Source organism: Arachis ipaensis, chromosome B5 (genome assembly GCF_059453495.1).
Source record: "Arachis ipaensis isolate K30076 ecotype BB chromosome B5, ASM5945349v1, whole genome shotgun sequence".
Classification (NCBI taxonomy): Eukaryota; Viridiplantae; Streptophyta; class Magnoliopsida; order Fabales; family Fabaceae; genus Arachis; species Arachis ipaensis.
Window position 1 is genome coordinate 98,300,679 of NC_142440.1, and position 25,831 is coordinate 98,326,509.

Genomic DNA, 25,831 nt, shown 5'->3' on the forward strand with positions numbered 1-25,831 from the left:
TTAATCCCCTCTTGTTCTATAAACCACATTACTAGCCTTAAGCAGAAAAACAAAATAAAAATCCCAAGTTGAATCCTTGGTTAGCTTAAGATAGAAATTGTGTATTGTTTAAGTGTGGGGAACCTTATGGGAACATGGATGATAAAAACAAAGGTAGAAAATTAAAAAGAATAAAGACATTTCAAAAAAAAGTTTTGGGAAGCATGCTCATGTGAAATAAAAAAGAATCAATGCACATGGGACAAAAGTTAAAGTTAATATATGAGTTTTCAATACAAAGTGAAAAAAAATTTGGGTAAATAGGTAAAGAAGCTTTGCTTTATAAATATGTATGTTAGGTGAGATCTTAGACTAATCAAGGATTCACTTATTAGCTCAATTAGCCTTATACATACACCCTTACCTTTACCTTGGCCCCATTACAACCTTAAATAAAGACCTCATGATTTTTTGTATGTCTGTATTCTATAATTGTTGATTGGTTAGATGAAGAACAAAGTTATAGAAAGTAAGGATAAAAAGAAGAATGGAGTGATTAACCCAATAAACACTGAGTGACTAGAGAGTAAACACAAAATCCAGTGAGGGTTCAATAGCTCATCAACATATATCTTTGCTTAAATTGTTAATTGTCTTGCAAGTTTATAAATTATTTTTCTTTCCCATCTCAATTGTAAAAGTGCTTTAACATTATCTAAGGTTTGGCTATGCATATATAACTCCTTGAGAATGTGAATTAGTTCAACTACATGTAAGTTTTATATACAAGTGAATGACAATTAGAATTGCATGATTCATTTAGGTAGTTGCATTTAGAATAGATTGCATTGCATGAGATTCCACCACTTTAACTTTAACCTTACTCTTTATCTTGGATTTAGCATGAGGACATGCTATTGTTTAAGTGTGGGGAGGTTGATAAACCCATATTTTATGATATATTTTGTGCCTAATTTAAGTGATTTATTCAATCCTTCACTCACTTATTCATGTTAATTGCATGGTTTTACTTTCCCTTCCTTATTATGTGAGATATGTGAAAAACATGTTTCCTATGCTTTAAGAATAATTATTTTAATTATCCTTTATTACTATTCGATGCCTTGATTTATGTGTTGAGTAGTTTCAGATCTTCTAAGGTAGGAATGACTTAAAGGATGGAAAGGAAACATACAAAAATGGAAGGAAGACACAAAATGGAGTTTTTGAAGAAACTGGCAGCGACACGAACGCGTGGACGACGCGGCCGCATGCCCAGCGCAAAGAGAGCGCGACGCGAACGCATGAATAACGCGAACGCGCGCCTTGAGCAGAACGCAGATGACGCGGACGCATGACCGAAGCGAACGCGTGATAAGGAAAACTCCAGATGACGCGACCGTGTGACCCACGCGGATGCGTGATAGAGGCCACGCACCAGAAATTACAGAAAATGCTCCCAGCGATTTCTGAAGCCCTTTTTGGCCCAGATCCAAGTATAGAAAGTACAGATTAGAGGTTATAAAGTAAGGGAATGCATCCATTCAAAAGAGAGTCTCCAATTATTTATTTTTGATGATTTAGATGTAGTTTTTAAAGAGAGGTTCTCTCTTCTCTCTCTTAGGATTAGGATTTAGGATTTTTCTTGCTTTCATGATTGTCCCTTTTTATCAGGTTCAACTTTCCTTTTTATTATCTTCTCAATTTAATTTATGAACTTTTCTATGTTACAGATAATTCTCTTAATTAATGTTATTTGAGGTATTTCAGTTTATGATTGCTCTCTCTTGTTTATGTTACTGTTACTTCCAACCTGAAGATATTTTTATTCGAGTAGATTTACTTTTCCCCTTTTGGTCTTGGTTAAGAAATCAGTAACTCAGCAGTTATCAAACTCAACGTGATCGATAATTGTTATCTTTGCTAATTGAATTGAACTTCAATAATTCCAGTCCTTTCTTAGGAATTGACTGGAACCGGAAGATCAGACTAATTAATCCACTTGATCTTCCCTTGCTTTAGTAAAAGCTAACTAAGTGGGATTAAGATTCAATTCTCGTCTCCATTGATAAGGATAACTAGGATAGGACTTCCAATTTCTCATACCTTGCCAAAAGTGTGCTTTACAGTTATTTATTTATTTTACTTGTCATTCAAATTACTTGTTCCTTACTTTCAAAACGCCCAATTTACAATCTTCATAGCCAATAGTAAGAACATACCTCCCTGCAGTTCCTTGAGAAGACGACCCGAGGTTTAAATACTTCGGTTATTAATTTTAAAGGGGTTTGTTACTTGTGACAAGCAAAACATTTGTACGAAGGGATTTCTGTCAGTTTAGAAACTATATCTACAACGCGACTATTTTTATAAAATTATTTACCAGCAAAAATCCTAACGTCCGTCCGCGCGGGTGAGCTGGGCCAGAGGCACAAAATTGGCCCAGAGTTGGCATAACTCTCAGGTGTTTTGGCATGGGTGATGAAAAACTGCATTGACGCGTGCGCACACTGTGCACTTGCGCGTGGATGAGTTGAACGATGATGGGACACGGGGGCTTCAGGTGCGCCTACGCGTGGGTAGGGGAACACAAAGGGACGCGAACGCACCATGCACGCGTCCGCGTGGCATTAGGCCCAGAGTTGGCCCAAAAGTGGCACAACTCTCTGGTCCTTGGCCCAGAAAGTGCGAAGTGCACAGCCACGCGCGTGCTTGCCTTTCTCTCTTGTTTTTTTTTTAAACAATAAGAGAAGCTCAAAATCCTCCCAATCTCCTCTAAGACTCTAAAACCAGCTAAGATGCAAAATTAAACATATTTTTGAATTTTTTTTGGGATTTTTCAATCAAATTGAGGAAACTTGCAATCCAAGCAAAAACTCTAATTCAAAGAATCATCCCTAATTAAGGCATAGAATCTATAAACACCTTAGCAAGCAAAGCAAAATATACTAAGAAGTAAAGAAATTATATACAATGGAACCCAATTCATTCATTCATTATATCTACAAGAGAAGTGGGGTGTCTCCCACCAAGCACTTTTAGTTTAAGTCCTTAAGTTGGACATTTGGGAGGCTCCTTGTCAAGGTGGCTTATGCTTGTATCCATCCTTGAACCTCCAAGAATGCTAGTCCTTCAATCAGTCGTCAGAAGTTCCAACCATCTTCGCCAAGCTTGGGTGAAGTTCTCTCCAAGATATGAGTTCCCAAAATTGATTTTCGTAGTGTGATCCAGGGTCCCATATCTTATCTTCGCACGCATCTTCTAGTTTATCGCCTTGATTCCATCCAGGTGACAAGAAAGCAGAATTCTCATAAAAGCACCAAACTATCTTCCTAGACCCATTTAATTGAGCATTACACCAATCCATACTCTTAAATTTTGAGCTTCCAACCATAACGAGTCTAGATTTACAACTTCAACCACTAAACATCCTCCTCTTTCGCTTAATTCCACAAAGTGCCCTAAGTTGGCCATCCGTTGCAAGCAAACCATATTCAAGTGGGGTAATAAAGCTGAGAGTTAGAAGTTTTACCCACTCAAATGAAGGATTGGATGACAACCTAGGTGGAGGAGTTTCCAAAGATCTTGATAAAGCACGCTCTACTCCCGTCCATCCTCTTCTAGAGGCTTCCACCACTTGGCAAGGTTTTTCAAGTTCCTCCTCTTGCCAAGCTTCCTCAAGTTCGCATTCTTCTTCACCAATTTCTTCTGTCTCTTCCCCATCACTCTCATCATAGATAGGAGGTCTAGTGAAGTCTATCTCATCATCAAGTCTAAGCATATTGGGAAAGGACTCTTTAAACTTGAAAGGATCATATGTTGATACGGAATCATCGTATACAAGGGAGCTTGTTGCTTGGGACACTTCTTCTAATTCTCCTCTCACAATAGGCCTTGGAGGTTGCACATCCTCCTCAACATTGCATTCTAGTGCACTGGGAGAAGGCTCAACAAGATCGTCAAGAGGATTGATCAATGTGGGCAAAAAATCACTAATGATGGAATTCACATCTTGATCAATCTCCATCAACTCTCTGTCTACTTTTGCAACATTATTTTCCTCTTTAACATCGCTTCCAAACTCCGTGGAAGAGGGTTCTTCAACTCGAGATTCCTTTATGTGCTCAAGATATCCCAAACATCCACCCACTATTTCCTTTTGTTCACTAATCTCTACCTCCTCCTCTTGTTGCACTTCTTGCTTTAACTCCTCTTCCCCACCATGGAGCTTCAAGTTCACTCCCTCACTAGGCTCCTTGATTGTTTTCTCACATTCAACAATGGGAGTACTTAGGATGCGTGAGCTTAGGTGGGATGTTAGGTGATTCACAGCTTCTACCATGCTAGCCATCCTTGCTCTTAACTTCTTAAACTTATTTTCATCCTCCTCTTGTCACCTTAAGATACGAGATTCAAGGTCTCACAGTTCTAACATGAAGGCTTCATCGGGAGGTGGTGGTGGAAGAGAGGTTTCATTATTTGAGGGAAGGTTGTTATAATTGGAAGTTGGTTCATATTGGTGAAATTCTTGAGGTGGTGTGTGTGGACTTTGTGGTTCTGGGGCGTATTAGTGTTGGAATGTTGGTGGCTCTAGATATGGCTCATACGGCGGTTGGTATGGTGGGTATGGGTTATGGTCATATGGAGTTGAATGACGGTGTGAGGCATGTGAGTGTGGTGTAGGGCTATACTTGGAGGGGGTTCATTTGCTTATGATGATTGTGGTTGACAACCACAATGAGGGTCATCACACACATTGGATTGGTATGCATTAGGATTAGGATTATACCCATAAGAGTTCGGAGGAGGTTGTTGCCAAGAAGATTGTCCATAAGCTTGGGGTTCATCCCATCCTTGATTTCCAAATCCTTGATGCACATCCTCATTGGACCTTCCATTTCCTACAATATAGTTTGAACCACACTCATAACCAAAAGGATGAGAATTCATAATGTCAAGAGAAAATAAAAACAAAGACTAATAAGAACAAAGAGAGCAAAATTCTACACTAGCAAAAACTAACAAACAAACCAAAAATCAAGCTATTCACAATATATACAATAGCCAATAACATAGCACCATTACTATCCCCGGCAACGGCGCCATTAATTTGATAAGTAGGGTTATTGTCGGTCTAGATTTTCTTCCTACAGAAAGGAATTACTTCATTGTAAGCACAACTCCAAACCAACAAACATCTCTCGAATCAAATTAAAAATATGGTTGTGTCACATGTACAAACCCCAAATAAGAATTAACCAAAGTATTTAGACTCTGGGTCGTCTCACGAGGATTGCAATGAAGTGGTCAATTATTGGCTAAGAAGGGACAAGGGGGTTTTGGTTTATAAGAGGAACAAGAAATGGTAAATCAAGCAAGTGATTAGAGGAAGCAAAATAAAGAAAAGCAATAAGTAAAGAGAGACATTCATGGCAAGGGTTAAGATCGTAGGTTTTCTATCCTAGTCATTAATCATAGCAATGCTTAACAAGAATTTATCTTATTTTGTCATCTCTAACATTGGAAGAAAGTGTAGTTATCTTCCATGAGAGAAAATCAAGCAAGACTAGTTAATCTCAAGTCAAAAATCCTAATCAACTCACTAATTAATTTAGCAAGAGATTAGAGTCATTGAGAAAGATATTAACTAACAACTCTAGATCATCAATCTGAATTGGGTACTAATGACTCAAGATTGCCTAATTACTCTTTCCAAGCCAAGAATGTTCGAATTCTACTCTAAAAACAACCAAGCATTTTGTCAAACACTTGGTGGGGAATAAAGGAAAACATGGTAAATATGCAAGAATAATAAATCTACCAACTACCAATTACAAGAAAAGTGAAGTAACAACTCAAATTAACAATTAAAAGAACATCAAACATAAATTTCATAAAAGAAATCCAAATCCATCAAGAGTTCATCATCACAAATAAGAGAGCAAAATGAGAAATTAACATTACAACTAAGAAAATCAAGATGTAGAAATGAGAAATTATAAAAGAGACAAGATGAAATCAAGTAATTAATTCAAGATCAAAGACAATTTAACCTAATCCTAACCTAATTCTAGAGAAAAGAGGGAGCTTCTCTCTCTAGAAAACTAACTAAAGGCTCATGTTGACTAACTAATTGCTCCCCCTTTGCTTGGACTTCAATTCTGCATGAAATACACTCAGAAACAAGTTGGATTTGGGCCTGGGCAGCTCAGAAATCATCCCCAGCATTTTGCCTTTAAGTGGGTCACGTGCGAGTATCAGCGCGTACGTGCCATGTGCGCGTGCGCGTCGATTGGCTGTTTCTTCATCCGCGCGGACGTGTCATGTGCGCGTGCACGTCTCTATGCGAAGCCACTTTTGCGCGCGCGCGCCTTGTACGCGTGCGCACCCATTGATGCATTCCCAATCTTTGTTTCTTCATGCATTCTCCACTTTGTATGCTTTTCTCCTCATTTCTTCCATCCAATACTTGCCTTATGAACCTGAAATCACTCAACAAACACATCTAGGCATCGAATGGAGTTAAAGTGAATTAAAATCATCAAATTAAGGGCCTAAAAGCATGTTTTTACACTTAAGCACAATTCAAGGGAGAATTACAAAACCATGCTATTTCATTGAATAAATGTGGAAAAAGGTGATAAAATCCGCTAAAATAAGTACAAGATAAACCACAAAATTGGGGTTTATCACTTCCCAAAGTTTTATTACCTCTTTTTAGACCACCTCTTTCATAGTTAGATTGAGTCTCTTTTGTGGTTGCACAACCGGTTTAGCATCATCTTCAAGAAGGATCTTGTGCATACACTTGGTTGGACTAATCCCCTTTAAATCACCAATGGTCCACCCAAGAGCTGTTTTATGGGTCTTGAGCACTGTAATCAGTGCCTCTTCCTTACCAGGTTTCAAGGAAAAGCTAATAATCACTGGATATGAATCATTTTCACCTAAGAACACATATTTCAAAGAAGGAAGCAAAGGCTTTAGCTCAAGCTTAGGGACTTCTTCCTCCACCTTAGGCGTGTTCACCATGTTCTTCTGGGGTGGTGAATCATCAATCTCAAGTAATTCATACTTAGAGAAAGGATCCAGAATATCATCAAGTACCTCAGCTTCTGGTACTTCTTGAACAAGTGGTTCAACAACATCAACTCTCATACACCCTTCAGAATCATTAGGGTGTTTAATGGCTTCAAACACAATAAAGACCACCTGACCCTCAGGGTTAATTCACCCTTTTGTACATCAATCAGAGCTCTACCTGTAGCTAAAAAGGGTCTTCCAAGAATAATAGAGGACTATTTATCTTCTTCCATATCAAATATAACAAAATCAGAAGAAAAACTAAATGGCCCCACTTTGACAAGTAAATCCTCAACAACCCCCATAGGAAATTTAATAGAAAGATCAACAAGTTGAAGAGAAATACGAGTGGGTTTTACCTCCTCAAATTGGAGCTTTTTCATCACTGAAAATGGCATGAGGTTGATGCTAGCTCCAAGATCACACAAAGCCCTCTGAATAGTGACATCTCTAATGGTGCAAGGAATTACAAAGCTCCCTGGATCCTGCTTTTTCTAAGGAAGGTTATGTTGAATGATAGCACTACATTCATTAGTTAACACCACTGTCTCTTTTTCCTTCCAATTCCTCTTGTTAGTCAACAATTCTTTCATGAATTTAGCATAGAGAGGCATTTGCTCAAGAGCCTCAGCAAAAAGAATATTGATTTGAAGCTTCTTGAAGGCATCTAAAAATCTAGAAAATTGCTTATCTTTGGAAACCTTCTGAAGTCTCTGAGGATATGGCATCTTAGGCTTGTACTCAGGAGCCTTTGGCAATGTAGGATGAGTGTCAAGAGAGACTGGGAATGGGTTATCTGCACGCCTAGGAGGGACGTGCTCCACCTCTTCTTTCTTCTCCTCTGGAGCTTATTTTTCAACTAGCTCTTCATTGGCCTTACTCTTAGAACCAGCTACTCTACCACTTCTCAATTGAATGGCCTTACAGTCTTCTCTTGTGTTCATCATTGTATCACCAGGAAATGTACTTGGAGGCCTCTCAAGTACTTGCTTGCTCAACTGGCCTACTTGCATATCCAAGTTTCTGAGGGAAACTCTAGCTTCCTGCATAAAACTATTTAGTAGTACTTCCAAATTAGTGTTCTTCTAGGGCTGAGAATTTACCTGCTGAGGTGGTTATTGTTGATGAGACTGAAACTGGCGGTTATTATGATTATTCTGCTGAAAACCTCCCTGAGAATTATTGTTAAAATTCTGTTATCAATGAGGTTGCTCTCTCCACCCCAAATTTGGGTGATTTATCCACCCCTGATTATAGGTCTTAGCATATGGATCATTATTGGGGTTTCTAGGAGCATTTCCCATGTAATTGACCTGCTTAGAAGAAGATTGGGCATAATCATAATTCTCACCTTGCATAGAGCTACCAGTCATGTCATAAGGAGCCTCTTGAGGTGCATTCTGAGAATTAACAGCTGAAACTTGCATCCCACTCAATTGTTGAGTAATCAAATTCATCTATTGAGACAAAATTTTGTTCTGAGCTAGAAGAGCATCAAAAGCCTCTACTTCTAAAATGCCTTTCTTCTGAAGGGTCTCAGAGTTCACAGAATTCCTGTTAGATGACTAGAGATAATGGTTGTTAGCAACCAACTCAATAAGCTCAGTAGTCTCCTCTGGTGTCTTCTTCATGTGCAATGAACAACTTACAGAATTATCTAAACATATTTTGGACATTTCACATAAGCCCTCATAAAAGATATCCAACTGAGTCTATTTAGAAAACATGTCCGGAGGGCATTGCCTGGTCAGTAGCTTGAATCTCTCCCAGGCTTCATAGAGGGTCTCACCATCTTTCTGTTTGAAGGTCTAAACCTGCACCCTTAGCTTAGTCAACTTTTGTGGTGGGAAAAATTTAGTCAGAAATCTAGTGATCACCTTATCCCAAGTATCCAAGCTCTCCTTGGGTTGAGAATCTAGCCACAGCTTTGCTCTATCCCTCTGATGAACTCCAATTTTATGGTTTATTTTGTATAGAATTTGGGGGGTTTTATCAATATTTTATCACACTTATCCATATAAAATGCATAGTTTTGTGTCTCCTTCCCAATTTTGCTTGATGATTAAAAACATGCTTTTTAGGCCTTAAATATGCTGTATTTTTATCTCCCTCTATTACCATTCGATGCCGTGATCTGTTTGTTGAGTGATTTCAGAGTTTATAGGGGCAAAAATGATCTATAAGAGAGGAAGGAAGCATGCATAAGTGGAAGGAGCACGAAAAATGGAGCTTTGGAGTTTTAGCATCGACACGCACGTGTGGCCGACGCGCACGCGTGGGAACCTGGATTTGGGATTGGCGCGCAAAAGTTGACGCATCCACATGGCTGGAAAGAAATCTCATCGACGCGTACGCACGCTTGATGCATACGCGTGGATTGCAAAAACCCAGACGACGCGTACGCGTGACCCACGCATACGTGTGACGCTCGGCACGTGAGCTCATTAGTGAAATCGTGGCTGGCGATTTCTAAGGAGCTCCAGGCCCAATTTGAGCTAAATTCTGGAGGGAAAAGACCCAAGGGACCATGGAGGAAAGGGGGATTCACACATTAGACAATGTTTTAGCTAGTTTTTGAATTGGTGGTTCTAGAGAGAAAAACTCTAACTTCTCTCTAGGTGTTGGCTTTCTGAATTTCAATTTCACTTGGATCCTTCGATTAGATCTGAATTTAATTTTAATTCTACATTGTTCTAGTTTGTAAATCTTATTCTCTTACTCTCATTTAGTGTTCTTCTTACTGTAGTTATTATGGATCTTGGATTTGGATCTTGTTTACTTTGATTTCTATTAATACATTGAGAAATTTCATGTTCATTGTTGTTAATTGCTTTTATTAGATAGCTTTAATTCAAATTCTCTTCTCAATTCCACAATGTCTTTCATTATTGCTAACCAAATGTTTGAGAAAATGTCAACTATAGCCATGGAGTAGATTTCCACTCTTGGCTTGGGGGTTGGGTAATTGATGACACTCGAATTGTTAAAGGCTTTTTTGATTGATAATTAAAAATTACTAATTGATTTGAATGACACTAACTCTAGTCTTTTCTTAGGATTTGACTAGGATTTGTGGACTCAAATTGATTATCTCCACTTGACTTTCCTTCATAGTTAGAGGTTAACTAAGTGGAGTAATAACCAATTCTTATTACAATTGAGGGAGGCAATGAGGATAGGAATTCTAATTCTCACCCCTAGCCAAGGATTTTACTTGATTGATAATTGATGACTTGCATCATTAACTCTTTTTCTTGCATAGAAATGACCATAAAAGAGCATAACCTCATTTGATCATTGAAATTCATGCACTATTTGATGAAAATCACTGTACATTACTTTGAAATGGGTTTGTGCTGAATTTCAGGTGAAAAAGACATAAAAAAGGAGAAGAAAACAACAAAACAAGCTGCCGTGTGAAACTGGCGTGCCACTTGGAGCAAACGCCACAAAAAGATATGGGCATGGCACGCCATGAGCTAGGCGTGGCACGCCAGTACTAAATTTTAGAAAGGATCCTCAAGCTATTTATATGGGCATGGCACGCCAGGAACTGGGTGTGGCACCCCAGTTATGATTTCCAGAGGAGCATGTTTGAAGAAAATGTATGGGCGTTGCACGCCAGGAGCTGGGCGTGGCATGCCAGTGTAATTTTCTAGAAAGCAATGTTAAAGGCCACTAAAGGGGCATGGCACACCTAACCCCTTACATAGTATGGGCGTGCCACTTGAGCCATGGGTGTGGCATGCCAGTCCATCACTCCATAAGAGATCATCACCTGGGCGTGCCACTTGGTATCGAAGGCATGGCACGCCAGCTTCAAAAGTCACTTGGGCATGCCACTTGAAGAGCCAAGCGTGGCACACCAAGTTGAAAAGTATCACACTAAAGGGGCGTGCCACTTGAGCATTAGGGCGTGGCACGGCAGTACAAGATTCCAAAGAGCAACATTGAAGGCCCAAAAGGCAGGCCGTGCCACTTGGTATCGAAGGCGTGGCGCGCCAGCTTCAAATTGTCACTTTGGTGTGCCACTTGAAGAGCCAGGCGTGGCAAGCCAACCTGGAAAGAGCCACATTGAAGTGGGCGTGCCACTTGAGCATCAAGGCATGGCACACCAGTACAAGTTTCTAGAGAAGAGGTTGAAAGCCGAAAAGGCTGGGCGTGCCACTTGGTGTTGAAGGCGTGGCACGCCAACTCTCAACTCCCACTTTGGCGTGCCACTTGAAGGACCAGCCGTGGGCATGCCAGCCACTGGACCAAGGAAAAATACTAGGTGTGGCATGCCAGACCCTGGGCGTAACACGCCAGTTATATTTTCTAGAGGAGGAGTTAGGGGGCCAACCATATGGGCGTGCCACTTGGTATCGAAGGCGTGGCACGCCAGCTACCATTGCTCACTTTAGCAAGCCACTTGAGCCTCTGACGTGGCATGCCAACATCACCCATCAACAAGAAGAAGACTTTGGCGTGCCACTTGAATTCTGGGCATGGCACGCTAATGAGGGAACCAAGCACACAAATAGACGTAGTTTAGTTTTCCAGAGAGAAAGACCAAGCACACATAATGGGCGTGGCACACCAGACCTGGGTGTGCTATGCTAGTTCAAATTTCCAGAAGCAAGAAGAAGAGGTTGAAGGCCTAGGCGTGCCATTTGAGGTCGAAGGCGTGGCACGCCAGGCCACACAAGTGCTTAAAGAACCCTGGGCGAGCCACTTGGGCTTGAAGGCATGGCACGCCAGGGATGCCTATGAAGGAGGGCATGCCACTTGAGGAGTTGAGCGTGGCACGCCAAGTCAGATTTAGAGCTGGGCGTGGCACGCAACTGAAGCGCCAGTCACACGCTAGTTGGAAGATCACGTTTATTGAGTTTCTTTTCCCTCTAAATTGTAATTTTCTTTTCACTTTTGTATTTTCTTTATTTTCTAGTGCTAGGAGTAGTATAAATAACCCCTAGAGGTACTGAGAAAAGGGGGTTAAGCAGTTGAGCTATTAGCTATAGTTAGATTTACTTTTCACTTTATCTCTTCCATCTCTTGTACTTTTCTCTAAGCCATGAGTAGCTAAATTCCCTCTCATTGAGAGAGGGAGCTCTGTTGTAATTGATGGATTAATGATAGTGAATTTCTTCTTCTCTTCATCTTCTCTTTGATTTACTAGAAGGAATTTCGTTTTAATGCTAGTATTCAATCACCTTGGAAAAAGGGTTCAATGCAAAATAGGTTTCATGGGAACCTTGGAAAAAGAAACATGAAACCATGCTAGAAATCCCTTCTCACACTTGAGTAGGATCTGGGTTTTGGTGTTTGGGTATGGTGACATATAATCCTCCCTCTACTTGGACCTATGATGATGTGTGGTATAATTAGGGACCAAGCATATCTCTCTTCATGAGCAATTAGACCAAGGAATTGGCTATTGATCAAGATCTGAGAGATTTAGTCACCAAGGGACTGTGGCTCAATCAATCATGATTGACAAGAGGTCAATGAGTTGCATGATTGAAGAGGATATGAACTGGATTTAATCCAAAGAGACAACATCTCCTGATCTCAATGAATTCCCCTATTCTTATCTTCCACTTTCTTTATAGCTTTCTTTATAGCTTTCTTTACATTCTGCAAATCCCCATTCCCATTTACATTTGAGTCATTTACATTTCTACACTTTACATTATTGCCATTTTTTTCTCTGCACTTTTCTATTTACATTTACTTTTAAGTCATTTATGTTTCTGCCTATTTACAATTCTGTAATCACCATTTATTCTGCTTGGCTTGACTAATTCACCAATTAATTAAAGTTGCTTAAATCTACCAATCTTTGTGGATACGATCCCACTCCACTTTGGGTTATTACTTGACGATAACTTTTGGTGCGCTTGCCAAAAGAACGGATTCATCATTTTTATATGGGGTGTAAATTCTGGTCATCAAGTTTTATGGCGCCGTTGTCGGGGATTGTTTTCAATTTTATAATGATTAAATTGATTGGAGAGCTAGATTAAGCATTTTAATTACATTGTTATATATATTTTTTAGTTCCTTAATTCTCTTTATGTTCTGTTTTATTTTGGTTTTACTTTGGATTTCAGTTATTCATTGCTCATATTTCCATTCTTCTAACTGTTTGATTAATTGCATCAACCAAGCTAACCATTAATCTTAACAAGAGTGATTCCTTCACTTGCCCTCTACTTGCTGTTTGTTGAATGTATGTCAGGTAGAAGGGGAGAAACTTCATCCTCCTTCGATAGTGAACCTGAGAGGACCCTCCTCAGATTAAGGAGGGAAGCAAGAGGCAAAAGCATAGTTAGAGAGGAAGTAGTAGAGGAAGATCTAGGAGCTACTATGGAAGGAGAAGTACAAGACCATGTTAGAGTGGATGTTGGCAATCATATTGGGCAAGAGAGGACAGTCTTAGGCTCCTACATCAACCCAAATCCAGGAAATTGCAGCAGCAACATTCTCAAGCTAACAATCCATGCCAACAACTTTGAGTTGAAACCTCAACTCAATCACACTTGTCTAGAATAATTGCTCATATAGAGGGGGAGCCCAGGATGACCCAAACCAACATCTCTCTACATTCTTGAGGATTTATGACACTGTAAAGTCCAATGGTGTACACCCTGACACCTACAAGCTGCTTTTGTTCACCTTCTCACTCAGAGATAAGGCAGCAAAGTGGTTGAAAGCATTTCCCAAGGAGAGCCTAACAACTTGGGATAAAGTTGTAAACAAATTTCTAGCAAGATTCTACCCTCCACAGAGAGTCAATAGACTGAGAGCTGAGGTGCAGACTTTCAGACAACAAGATGGTGAAACACTTTATGAGGCCTAGGAGAAGTTCAAAGACTTGACAAGGAAGTGCCCTCCAGATATGTTCAACGAATGGGTTTAACTTCACATTTTCTATGAAGGGCTATTATATAAAGCTGGGGGTTCATTCAACAAGAAGAAAATCATTGAAGAAGTCATAGATGTCATAGAAACTGTAGCTGAAAATGAATATTTCTATGCTTCAGAAAGATCTCAAAAGAAAGGAGTGTTGGAGCTAAATCCCATGGATGCCTTGTTAGCACAAAACAAGATGATTGCAGCACAACTAGCAGCCGTAACAAAGAGGATGGAGACTGGTCAATTTTCAACTGTCCAAACTCAAGCACCATCACAGGAAGAAGATACCCCAGAAGTTGAAACTGAATGGGAGCAGGCGAATTACTTGAACAACTATTTTAGACCACCATATGACCCAAACTCCAAGACATATAACCCAGGTTGGAAGAACCATCCAAACTTTGGGTGGGGAAACCAACAAGGCCACAACTAAGAGCATAACAAACCATACCAATCCAACCAATACAACAACTATAACTCCAACCATCAAGCAAGCAACAACAGACCCTACCACAATGCACAAAATATATCATGCCACTCCACCCAACAACCACCCAACAACCACCACGAGGAAACGTCACCCTTGACCATGCAGCCATGTGAGATCAAAAGCAATTTTAAAATAATAGAGGCTACAATAGCATAGATGTCATCACAGCTGACAGGGGCTATTTCCAATGTTTTAGATAGAGAAATACAGGCTGAAAGGAAGATGGATGCCAACCAAGAAGAGTGCAGATCAAACATTAAGAATCAAGGCGCTGTAATTTCAAAATTGGAAGCACAACTAGTAAGCTTATCTAAGAAAATTCCAATGCCCACACATACATTTCCTAGTGATACCATGGTCAACCCAAGAGGGAAATGCAAGGCAATCACACTTAGAAGTAGAAAAGTTGTAGAGGAGGCAATCCCAAATTAGAGCAATTAAGAAAAAGAAGCTGCAAAGGAACCTGAAAATAAGAAAGAAGAAGAGACCCCTACACCACCCTCATCAAAGCCAGTCCTAAAGCCTTATGTGCCACAAGCACCCTATCCACAAAGGCTAAGGAAAGATGAAAAAGACAGCCAGTTTTCAAGGTTCCTAGAGATCTTCAAGAAGCTCCAGATCAACATACCCTTTGCTAAGGCATTAGAGCAAATGCCCCTCTATGCCAAATTTTTAAAGGAGCTGATGACAAGAAAGAGGAATTGGGGAGAGAAAGAAACCATAGTGCTAACTGAGGAATGCAATGCTATCATACAAAAGAAGCTCCCCCAGAAAATGAAAGACCCTGGGAGTTTCCAAATTTCATGCATCATGGTGATATCACTATTAAAAAAGCATTGTGTGACCTGGGAGCTAGTATCAATCTCATGTCCCTAGCCATGATGAGGAGGATGAAGATTGAGGAAGCCAAAACAACAAGGATGGCACTCCAAATGGCTAACCGAACATTCAAGTTTCCTCATGGGATAGTGGAGGATTTGTTGGTGAAAGTGGGAGAGTTTATTTTCCCAGCTGACTTTGTTGTGCTGGATATGGAAGAGGAATCTAACACATCTATCATCTTAGGAAGGCCATTCCTAGCTACTACTGAAGCCATTATTGATGTTCAAAAAGGGGAGCTAGTTTTGAGGTTACATGAAGAGAAAATGGTCTTCAATGTCTTCAAGGCGATAAGTTACCCCAAAGAATCCATAGGAGAATGCATGATGGTAGATACTATAGAGAAGCTAGTTCAAGGAGTGTTGGAGGAAGAACAACGTGAAGGGATTATGGAGCTAGAACAACAAGCATTAGGTGGTGAGTTACCACAAGAGATCATGGAAAATTCAATCATGTTGAACTACAAGGATAACAAGGAAGTAGATGCACCAAAACTAGAGCTGAAGACCCTGCCTCCAAGCTTGAAGTATGCATACTTGGGTGACAACAACACTTACCCAGTGATCATTAATTCAAGCTTGAGTGAGGAGCAAGAAGAGGAGCTTCTCCAAGTGCTGAGACAACATAAAGATGCTATAGAATGGACACTCACAGACTTGAAGGGAATTAGTCCTTCAATGTGCATGCACAAAATCCTACTTGAAGAAGGAGCCAAGCCCTCAAGACAGAAACAAAAAAGGCTGAACCCAACCATGAATGAAGTGGTTCAAAAATAGGTGCTGAAACTGTGGCAAGCTGGGGTGATTTACCCTATCTCAGACAGCCCTTGAGTAAGCCCAGTACAAGTAGTCCTAAAGAAAAGAGGGATCACTGTTGTACCAAATGAGAAGAATGAGCTGATACCTACAAGAACAGTGACAGGTTGGGGCATGTGCATCGATTATAGGTAGCTTAATGAGGCCACCTGAAAGGATCACTTCCCCCTACCTTTCATGGATCAGATGCTTGAAAGATTGGCAAGACATGAGTATTATTGCTTTCTGGACAGTTATTCTGGCTACAACCAAATTATTGTAGACTCCAAGGACCAAGAAAAAACCTCATTTACTTGTCTATATGGTGTTTTTGCTTATAGGAGAATGCCCTTTGGATTGTGCAATGCAACTGCAACATTCCAAAGGTGCATACTTGATGAGATATTTTGGAGGAAAAATAAATTTCTCCCAAAATACCCAAAACTAACCGGCAAGTGCACCGGGTCGTATCAAGTAATAAAAAAACTCACGGGAGTGAGGTCGATCCCACAGGGATTGAAGGATTGAGCAATTTTAGTTTAGTGGTTGATTTAGTCAAGCGAATCAAGATTTGGTTGATGGTTTTGTGATTTGCAGAATTAAATTGCATTGAAGTAAAGAGAACAAGAAATAAATTGCTGAAACGTAAAGAACAAGAAATTAAATGGCGGAAGCTTAGAGTGCAAGAAATGTAAATTGCGGAATCTTAAAGCGCAAGGAATGTAAATTGCTTGAAATGTAAAAGGGATTGGGATGTGGATTTGCAGAAATTAAACAAGGAAAAATTAAATTGCATTAAATAGAAGAGGGAAAGGGAATTGGGATTGAACCGGATATGCAGCAGAAATGTAAATGAACATAGAAAGCAGCAAACAGAGAAGTGAAATGGGAAATTCAGATCTCAGGACCCAGAGACTAGAAAATCAAGTCTAGATCTCAATGCCTTCCTAGATCCAACAAGAACAATTGCAGGGAAATTGTAAATGGCAAGGAAAATAGATAAAGAGCAATTAACCGGAAATGAAATTCAATTAGCAGTAAAGAAACAGAGATCCAAGATTGAGATTGAAACAGAATTTCTTCAATTCTCCAATCCAAGATCCAAGACAAGTGCAAATGAAATTGAAAGCAATGAAAACAAAGAAATTAAAGTTCAAAAGCTCTCCGAAAACTATTATGAAAATTTCCAAAGGAAAGCTCTCCGAAGAACTTGAATCCTATCCTATTTATACACTTTCAAAAATGATCTTCAAGCCTTGAGTTAGGCCTTTGCTCTTGGTGGAATTGGGTTGAAAGAGGCCTTGGTTGATTGCTCTTGAAGTTTGGAGAAGAACCGAAGTGAACCAATTGAACCGGTTTTGAGGTTAGCAAAAGTTGGACCAAAAGTTTGAGCCAAAGTTAGGGGTCTAACTTTGGCTCCAACTTTTCATAGCAGCAAACACATTTTTCTGGTATGCACATTGGTGCCAATGTTAGGGGTCTAACTTTGACCCTAACGTTGGCCTTGCCTTGTATGCTAGTGGCGCCAACGTTGGCCTCCAAGTTAGGGGGATAACGTTGGCGCAAACGTTGGCCCCTCTCCCTTGTGTTTTCATGTGCCAACGTTAGCCTCCAAGTTAGGGGGCTAACGTTGGCGCAAACGTTGGATGGCCAGGGAGGAATTCATGTGCCAACGTTAGCCTCCAAGTTAGGGGGCTAACGTTGGCGCAAACGTGGGATGGCCAGGGAGGAAATTTCAAGTTCCAACGTTAGCCTCCAAGTTAGGGGGCTAACGTTGGGGCTAACTTCTTGCTTCCTGGTTCAATTTCACTTATTCCATTGTCCTCTCTTCACTCCTAGCCATTCCTCTTTGCTTCAACCTTTCTCCAAGCTTTCTTCACCTATCATTAATCAACCAAACTCATCAAAGCTATGCTCAAAATCATGAGATATTCATTCTTTCATAATATGCAACAAATATAGCATAAAACCTCATGAAATGGCATAAATTCATATATGGTTGGTTCAATCAAGGGAAACATGAAAATCTACTCAATTAGCTTGCTTGTAGCTCAAGAAAGTGCATAATTCTAATGAAAACAAAAGAAAAAGACTAGTTAAAATAGGCTAGGATGACTTGTCATCACAACACCAAACTTAAAGCTTGCTTGTCCCCAAGCAAGAAATGAATTATTGAGAAGAAAGAATGAAATGGAAGAGGAAGTTCATGCTAGCAGAGTATTATTGATAGTTCATGGGGTTTTGTGTGGATATGCGAATACTCACTTCTTATTGACTCCTAGGCCTAGAAAGTCTCCTTCAAGCTTCAAGTGACATACTGCTATGACTTCTCATTATTGCTTTATCCTTGGCTATTACTTTGTTCATAAGCTTTATTTGAGTGTCATGTGTAGCAAGTTCATTTTCTTTTCTTTATACTTGACACATTATTCACCATAGACACTTGGCTCACATTCCTTCTTAAAACATTGATGCCCAGCACCTCTTTGGGCTACTAAATGCCTTGTAGTTAGGTTGCTCTTGATAGTGGACTTTCAGCTGATGATCCCGGGTTAGTTAACCCAAGTCACCAAGTGTTAATGCACTCCTAAGAGCTTACTAATCCAAGCAGATCCTAGTACAAAGACATCACAGGCATATATTTTAAAGTTCAAGCTATTGGTGTCCAGCTTTGTTTCTTTTTGTTTTTCTTTTGTTTTGCCACTTTTTGGCTATCTTTTTCTTCTTTCCTTCTTTTTGTTTTTCTTTCTAACCAAGGAATTTAATTCAATTGAGATTCCTAGACAGTAGGCCACTCTTTACTTAGAAGGAGATATCCTAGCTCTTTATTCACTAAAAGTGAGCCATTATACAATCACACACATACCACCATTTACTTTTATTCCACTTCTAACTAACAGAGACCATTTTACTTCACATTCAAACTGTTCTTTTATTGAATTGAAAGATGCAGGGGACAACACATGCTTCTTGTCAAGTGAAAGTGAACACACAAGCACACACATAAGCTAGTTTACTAATTTTAAAAGAAACAAACATAAATGATGCACAGACTACTACACTAACAGTTACTGTTAAAATGGGCATATTCACACTTCCAATTTAGAGCAATTCAATGCTAATGGAGTTAAGTGACAATACAACCTCTTGGTGGCTTCTTCTTCTTTCTCTCAGCTAATGGTGTGTAGTCCTCCCAAGAGAGTGATTGACTTTCTGTAGTGTTAATGGAAGTTGCTTGTTTCTCAAGCCCTTAGATGACTGGTTAGTGTGCAAGACTTTCTTGTAGGCGTTTGAACTTACTTTGGTGTGTGAACACCAAACTTAGTCTCTTGCCATGTTTCTTATGCATAACCATATGTGAAAGCCTAAGTCTTTGCTAAAGGTAATAAAACTAGAAACAGACAATGCTTAAATGATTTATCAGATTGCTTGGAGCTAGTAACCCTTTATGTAGAAAGTGAGAATGTGCTTTTAAGTGAGATTTTGGTGGAACACCAAACTTAGAATTCTTTATTCTCCCTTAATTTGTTTTGGTGTGAAACACCAAACTTAGCTCCTTGCAATACATACCAATCATTTAACCTTTTTATTGAAATAACTATGAAAAGAAAACTACCTCAGGTTGGGTTGCCTCCCAACAAGCGCTCTTTTATTGTCACTAGCTTGACACCTTTCAATTCTTTTTAAGAGGGCTGTAGGTGTTGAACCTCTTTTTCCTTAGCCCATTGTCCTCCCAAGTACAGCTTTGCTCTGTGACCATTTACAGTGAATTGATTCTTCGTTGCCTCATCTAGCAGTTCAATATTCCCATAGGGAAAAATCTTTGTCACCAAGTATGGGCCAGTCCACTTAGACTTCAGTTTGCCAGGGAAGATTTTAAGCCTCGAATTATACAGGAGCACTTGCTGTCCTGGCTTGAATTCCTTCTTTGTGATCTTCTTGTCATGCCACTTCTTAGCTCTCTCCTTGTATATCTTCGCACTTTCATAAGCTTCCAGTCTAAATTCATCCAGTTCATTTAGTTGTAACAACCTTTTTTCTCCTGCAGCTTGGGGATCAAGGTTGAGGAGTTTAGTGGCCCAGAAAGCTCTGTGTTCAAGCTCTACAGGGAGGTGGCAAGATTTGCCATACAATAGCTGGAAGGGTGACTTGCCAATAGAAGTTTTAAAAGCTGTCCTATACGCCCACAATGCATCCTCTAGCTTTCTAGCCCAATCTTTCCTTGTGATTCCCACTGTTTTCTCTAGAATCTTCTTTAATTCTCTATTTGCAAGTTCGGCTTGGCCATTAGTCTGAGGATGGTAAGGTGTGCCTACTTTGTGAATTACTCCATACTTGTGGAGGAGTTTCTCCATTTGTTTGTTGCAAAAGTGACTACCGCCATCACTAATAAGACCCTTTGGCACTCCATACCTAGTGAAAATGTGTTTTTTTAGGAATTGGAGGACAATTTGTGCATCACAGGTGGTTGTGGCTATGGCTTCCACCCACTTTGAGACATACTCCACTACTACCAAGATATATCTAAAAGAATAAGAAGGAGGAAAAGGCCCCATAAAGTCAATTCCCCATAGATCGAACAATTCTAATTCTAAGATAAAATTTTGAGGCATCTCATTCCTTTTTGTTAATCCTCCTGCTTTCTGGCATTCATTACATTGGTGTACATATTCTCTGGCATCCTTGAAGATAGTTGGCCAATAGAAGCCACTCTGCAGTATTTTTGCGGCTGTTTTTTCTGGGCCAAAGTGTCCACCATAAGCTGAACCATGACAATGCCACAAGATGTCCCTAATTTCACTTTCGGGAACACACCTTCTGATTACTCCATCAGAGCATCTTTTGAACAAGAAGGGTTCATCCCATGAAAATTTCCTTGCTTCGTTGATTAACTTCTTCACTTGTTGCTTAGAGAACTCTTGCGGTATCTTCCTTCCCACTTTGTAATTTGCTATGTCAGCAAACCATGGTGCTTGCTGGATTTGCAGAAGGTACTCATCTGGGAAGCTTTCATTTATGGGCTGGGATGCTTTTTGATTTGTTTCATGTGGTAACCTCGACAGATGATCAGCGACCTGATTTTCAGTGCCCTTCCTATCTCTTATCTCTATGTCAAATTCTTGTAGGAGCAGTATCCATCTGATGAGTCTTGGTTTAGCATCCTGCTTTGACATCAAATATTTAAGTGCAGCATGATCAATGTAAACCACAACCTTGGATCCTACTAGATATGATCTAAACTTATCAAATGCATAGACTACAGCTAGCAATTCCTTTTCTGTTGTGGTGTAATTTCTTTGGGCCTCATTCAACACTTTACTTGCATAATATATGACATGATGCAAATTTCCCTTTTTTTGCCCAAGTACAGCACCAATTGCAAGATCACTTGCATCACTCATGAGTTCAAAAGGTAATTCCCAATCTGGAGGTGTGATGATTGGTGCTGTTGTGAGTCTATTTTTTAAAGTTTCAAAGGCATGCTGGCAGTTTTCATCAAAAACAAAAGGGTTATCAAGCATTAACAGATTACTCAAAGGTTTGGTTATTTTTGAAAAGTCCTTGATAAACCTTCTGTAAAATCCGGCATGCCCCAAGAAACTTCTAACAGATTTCACATTAATTGGTGGAGGGAGTTTTTCTATGATCTCAACCTTTGCCTTATCAACCTCTATCCCCTTTTTTGAAACTTTATGGCCAAGAACAATCCCTTCGGGTACCATAAAATGGCATTTCTCCCAATTTAAAACCAAATTAGTTTCCTGGCACCGTTTCAAGACAAGGGTTAAATGGTTTAGGCAAGCATTGAAATTATCACCAAAAACAGAGAAGTCATCCATGAAAACTTCTAAAAATTTTTCGACCATATCAGAGAAAATGGAGAGCATACACCTTTGAAATGTGGCAGGGGCGTTGCAGAGCCCAAAGGGCATCCTCCGATATGCAAAAACTCCAAATGGACATGTGAAGGCAGTTTTCTCTTGGTCCTTGGGATCCACTACGATTTGATTATACCCAGAATATCCGTCCAAAAAGCAGTAATAGGCATGGCCGGCTAACCTTTCCAGCATCTGATCAATGAATGGGAGAGGGAAATGATCCTTCCTGGTGGCATCATTCAATCTTCTATAGTCTATGCACATCCTCCACCCAGTCACTGTTCTAGTAGGGATCAACTCATTCTTTTCATTAGTGATGACCGTCATTCCTCCCTTCTTTGGTACAACTTGAACCGGGCTTACCCATGGGCTGTCAGATATTGGGAAAATTATCCCTGCATTCCACAACTTCATTACTTCCTTCTGGACAACTTCCTTCATTGTGGGATTTAACCTTCTTTGCGGTTGGACCACTGGTTTGGAATTATCTTCCAAAAGGATCTTATGCATACATACTGCAGGGCTGATTCCCTTCAGGTCATCAATGGTCCATCCTAAAGCATCTTTGTGAGCTTTGAGTACGTCAAGAAGTTCTCCTTCTTCCTTCTTTGTTAGGGATGAATTAATGATTACTGGGAAGCTTTCCGATGTGCCAAGGAATACATATTTGAGATGGATGGGTAAAGGTTTCAGTTCTTGTCTTCGTACATCTTCCTTCTTATCTTGCCTTTCATCTTGCTCAGTAGATGTCTCAGCCACTTGTTCCTCTGTTGCCCCTTGATTTCCTTCTCGCTCTTGAAAATTTTCTTCTAATGCTTCTTCCACCAAACTGTCTATCATATCCACTCTTACGTAATCCTCTTGCTCAGGAGCGTTTTGCATTGATTTGAACACATTTATGACCATTTGTTCATTATGGACCCTGAAGGTCATTTCTCCTTTTTCTACATCAATGATGGCCCTTGCTGTGTGTAGAAATGGCCTTCCCAGAATGATTGAGTCGTTTCCTTCTTCTTCAGTGTCCAAGATTACAGAATCTGCTGGGAAAATAAACTCCCCAACCTTCACCAACAGATTCTCCACAATTCCATTGGGTGTCTTGATTGATCTGTCAGCCATGATTAGTGACATCCTGGTGGGTTTAAGCTCTTCTATGGCAAGTTTTCTCATCATTGAGAGAGACATTAAATTGATGCTGGCACCCAGGTCACAAAGAGCCTTGTTGAGAATTATCTTGCCAATAGTGCATGAGACTACAAAGCTTCCCGGATCCTTAAGTTTTGGTGGAATGCCCCGTTGAATCACAGCACTGCATTCCTCGGTGAGTAATACGGTTTCCCTCTCAAGCCAACTTCTTTTCTTGTTGATAAGATCCTTCAGAAATTTGGAATATAGAGGCATTTGCTCAAGTGCTTCCGCCAAGGGAATATTGATTTCCAGCTTCTTAAAAATCTCAAGGAATTTGTGAAAATGCTGGTCTTTAACCTCTTTGTTGAACCTCTGGGGATATGGCAGTGGAGGTATGATGCTCTTTCCTAATTGCTGCTGTCCCTGAGCTACTTCCTTTGAGCTATGTGGCTGGTTGTCCTTCTCTTTGAGTTTCTCAGTGTCTTTGTTTGGCATCACAACTTGCTCCTTAGCCTCATCTGCCTTTGTTTGATTCTCATCCTCCATTGGTTCTTTGATGTTCTCTACTTACTTCCTTGTAGTGTCATTGTTGCTTATCAATGCTCTCCCACTCCTTAATTGTATTGCCTTGCATTCTTCCTTGGGATTTGGAATTGTGTCACTGGGCAGTGAGTTTGAAGGTCTCTCAACAGATACTTGCTTGGAGAGTTGCCCCATCTGTCTTTCTAGGCTCTTCAGGGAGGCTTCCTGATTCTTGGCTACCATTTCTTGGTGTTTCAGCATTTTGTCTATCATGGCCTCCAAGTGAGTGATTCTTTGGGCTTCAGGTGATACTTGAGGTGGGTTATGAGATGTGGGTGGTGGATGGTAGGCATTTTGGTTGGTGGGTTGGTTATTAGGTTGGTATTGGTTGAGGTTGGGGTAGTTGTTTTGAGGTTTTCTGTAGGGGTTTTGGTTAGTCTGCTGCTGGTTGTGATTTTGGTTGCTTCTTGGGTTGTGTTGGTTTGAGTTCCTCTGCCATGGTTGTTGGTTTTGGGCATGGTTATCTCCCCATCTGAGGTTTGGGTGGTTCTTCCAGGATGGATTGTATGTATCACCATACACTTCATTTGGTCCTTGGTTGTGCATATACTGTACTTGCTCTTGTTGTTGTTCTTCTTGAGTTTCTTCACTCTGTCCCCATGTGGTTGATGATTGGCTAGTGTTGACTGCTGCAACTTGGAGACTATCAATTCTCTTGGCCATTTGCTCAAATTGTTGCTGAATTTGCTGCTGCATCATCTTGTTTTGAGCTAGGATTGAATCCACTCCTTCTAGCTCCATTACTCCTCTCCTTTGTGATGGTTGGCGGCCTCTTTGATGAGCAAAGAAATATTGGTTGTTGGACACCATATCAATGAGTTCTTGAGCCTCTTCTGCAGTTTTCATGAGTTGCAAGGAACCTCCAGCTGAATGATCCAGAGCTTCCAAAGAAAAAGTGCTTGATCTAGATTACCACCTCACTTAATCATTGTCAATCTAATCAATCCCCAGCAACGGCGCCAAAAACTTGATGAGATATTTTGGAGGAAAAATAAATTTCTCCCAAAATACCCAAAACTAACCGGCAAGTGCACCGGGTCGTATCAAGTAATAAAAAAACTCACGGGAGTGAGGTCGATCCCACAGGGATTGAAGGATTGAGCAATTTTAGTTTAGTGGTTGATTTAGTCAAGCGAATCAAGATTTGGTTGATGGTTTTGTGATTTGCAGAATTAAATTGCATTGAAGTAAAGAGAACAAGAAATAAATTGCTGAAACGTAAAGAACAAGAAATTAAATGGCGGAAGCTTAGAGTGCAAGAAATATAAATTGCGGAATCTTAAAGCGCAAGGAATGTAAATTGCTTGAAATGTAAAGGGGATTGGGATGTGGATTTGCAGAAATTAAACAAGGAAAAATTAAATTGCATTAAACAGAAGAGGGAAAGGGAATTGGGATTGAACCGGATATGAAGCAGAAAAGTAAATGAACATAGAAAGCAGTAAACAGAGAAGTGAAATGGGAAATTCAGATCTCAGGATCCAGAGACTAGAAAATCAAGTCTAGATCTCAATGCCTTCCTAGATCCAACAAGAACAATTGCAGGGAAATTGTAAATGGCAAGGAAAATAGATAAAGAGCAATTAACCGGAAATGAAATTCAATTAGCAATAAAGAAACAGAGATCCAAGATTGAGATTAAAACAGAATTTCTTCAATTCTCCAATCCAAGATCCAAGACAAGTGCAAATGAAATTGAAAGCAATGAAAACAAAGAAATTAAAGTTCAAAAGCTCTCCGAAAACTATTATGAAAATTCCCAAAGGAAAGCTCTCCGAAGAACTTGAATCCTATCCTATTTATACACTTTCAAAAATGATCTTCAAGCCTTGAGTTGGGCCTTTGCTCTTGGTGGAATTGGGTTGAAAGAGGCCTTGGTTGATTGCTCTTGAAGTTTGGAGAAGAACCGAAGTGAACCAATTGAACCGGTTTTGAGGTTAGCGAAAGTTGGACCAAAAGTTTGAGCCAAACACATTTTTCTGGTATGCACGTTGGTGCCAACGTTAGGGGTCTAACTTTGACCCTAACGTTGGCCTTGCCTTGTATGCTAGTGGCGCCAACGTTAGCCTCCAAGTTAGGGGGCTAACGTTGGCGCAAACGTTGGCCCCTCTCCGTTGTGT

General features: G+C 40.1%; 1 protein-coding gene and 1 non-coding gene across 2 annotated transcripts in view; both read left to right on the top strand.

Annotated features, from left to right (window-relative positions):
- Positions 1-4,662, top strand: part of LOC148565105 (uncharacterized) — a 35,897-nt gene extending 31,235 nt beyond the window's left edge. Inside the window, exon 5 of the mRNA XM_088487119.1 lies at positions 4,513-4,662. Coding sequence (XP_088343245.1) covers positions 4,513-4,662 — 150 coding nt within the window. The remainder of the gene's footprint in view (positions 1-4,512) is intronic.
- A 4,121-nt stretch (positions 4,663-8,783) lies between these two features.
- On the top strand, positions 8,784-8,891 carry LOC148565107 (small nucleolar RNA R71). Its single transcript, XR_015885165.1, has one exon. It is a non-coding gene; the product is annotated as a small nucleolar RNA R71 (small nucleolar RNA).
- The last annotated feature ends 16,940 nt before the right edge of the window (positions 8,892-25,831 follow it).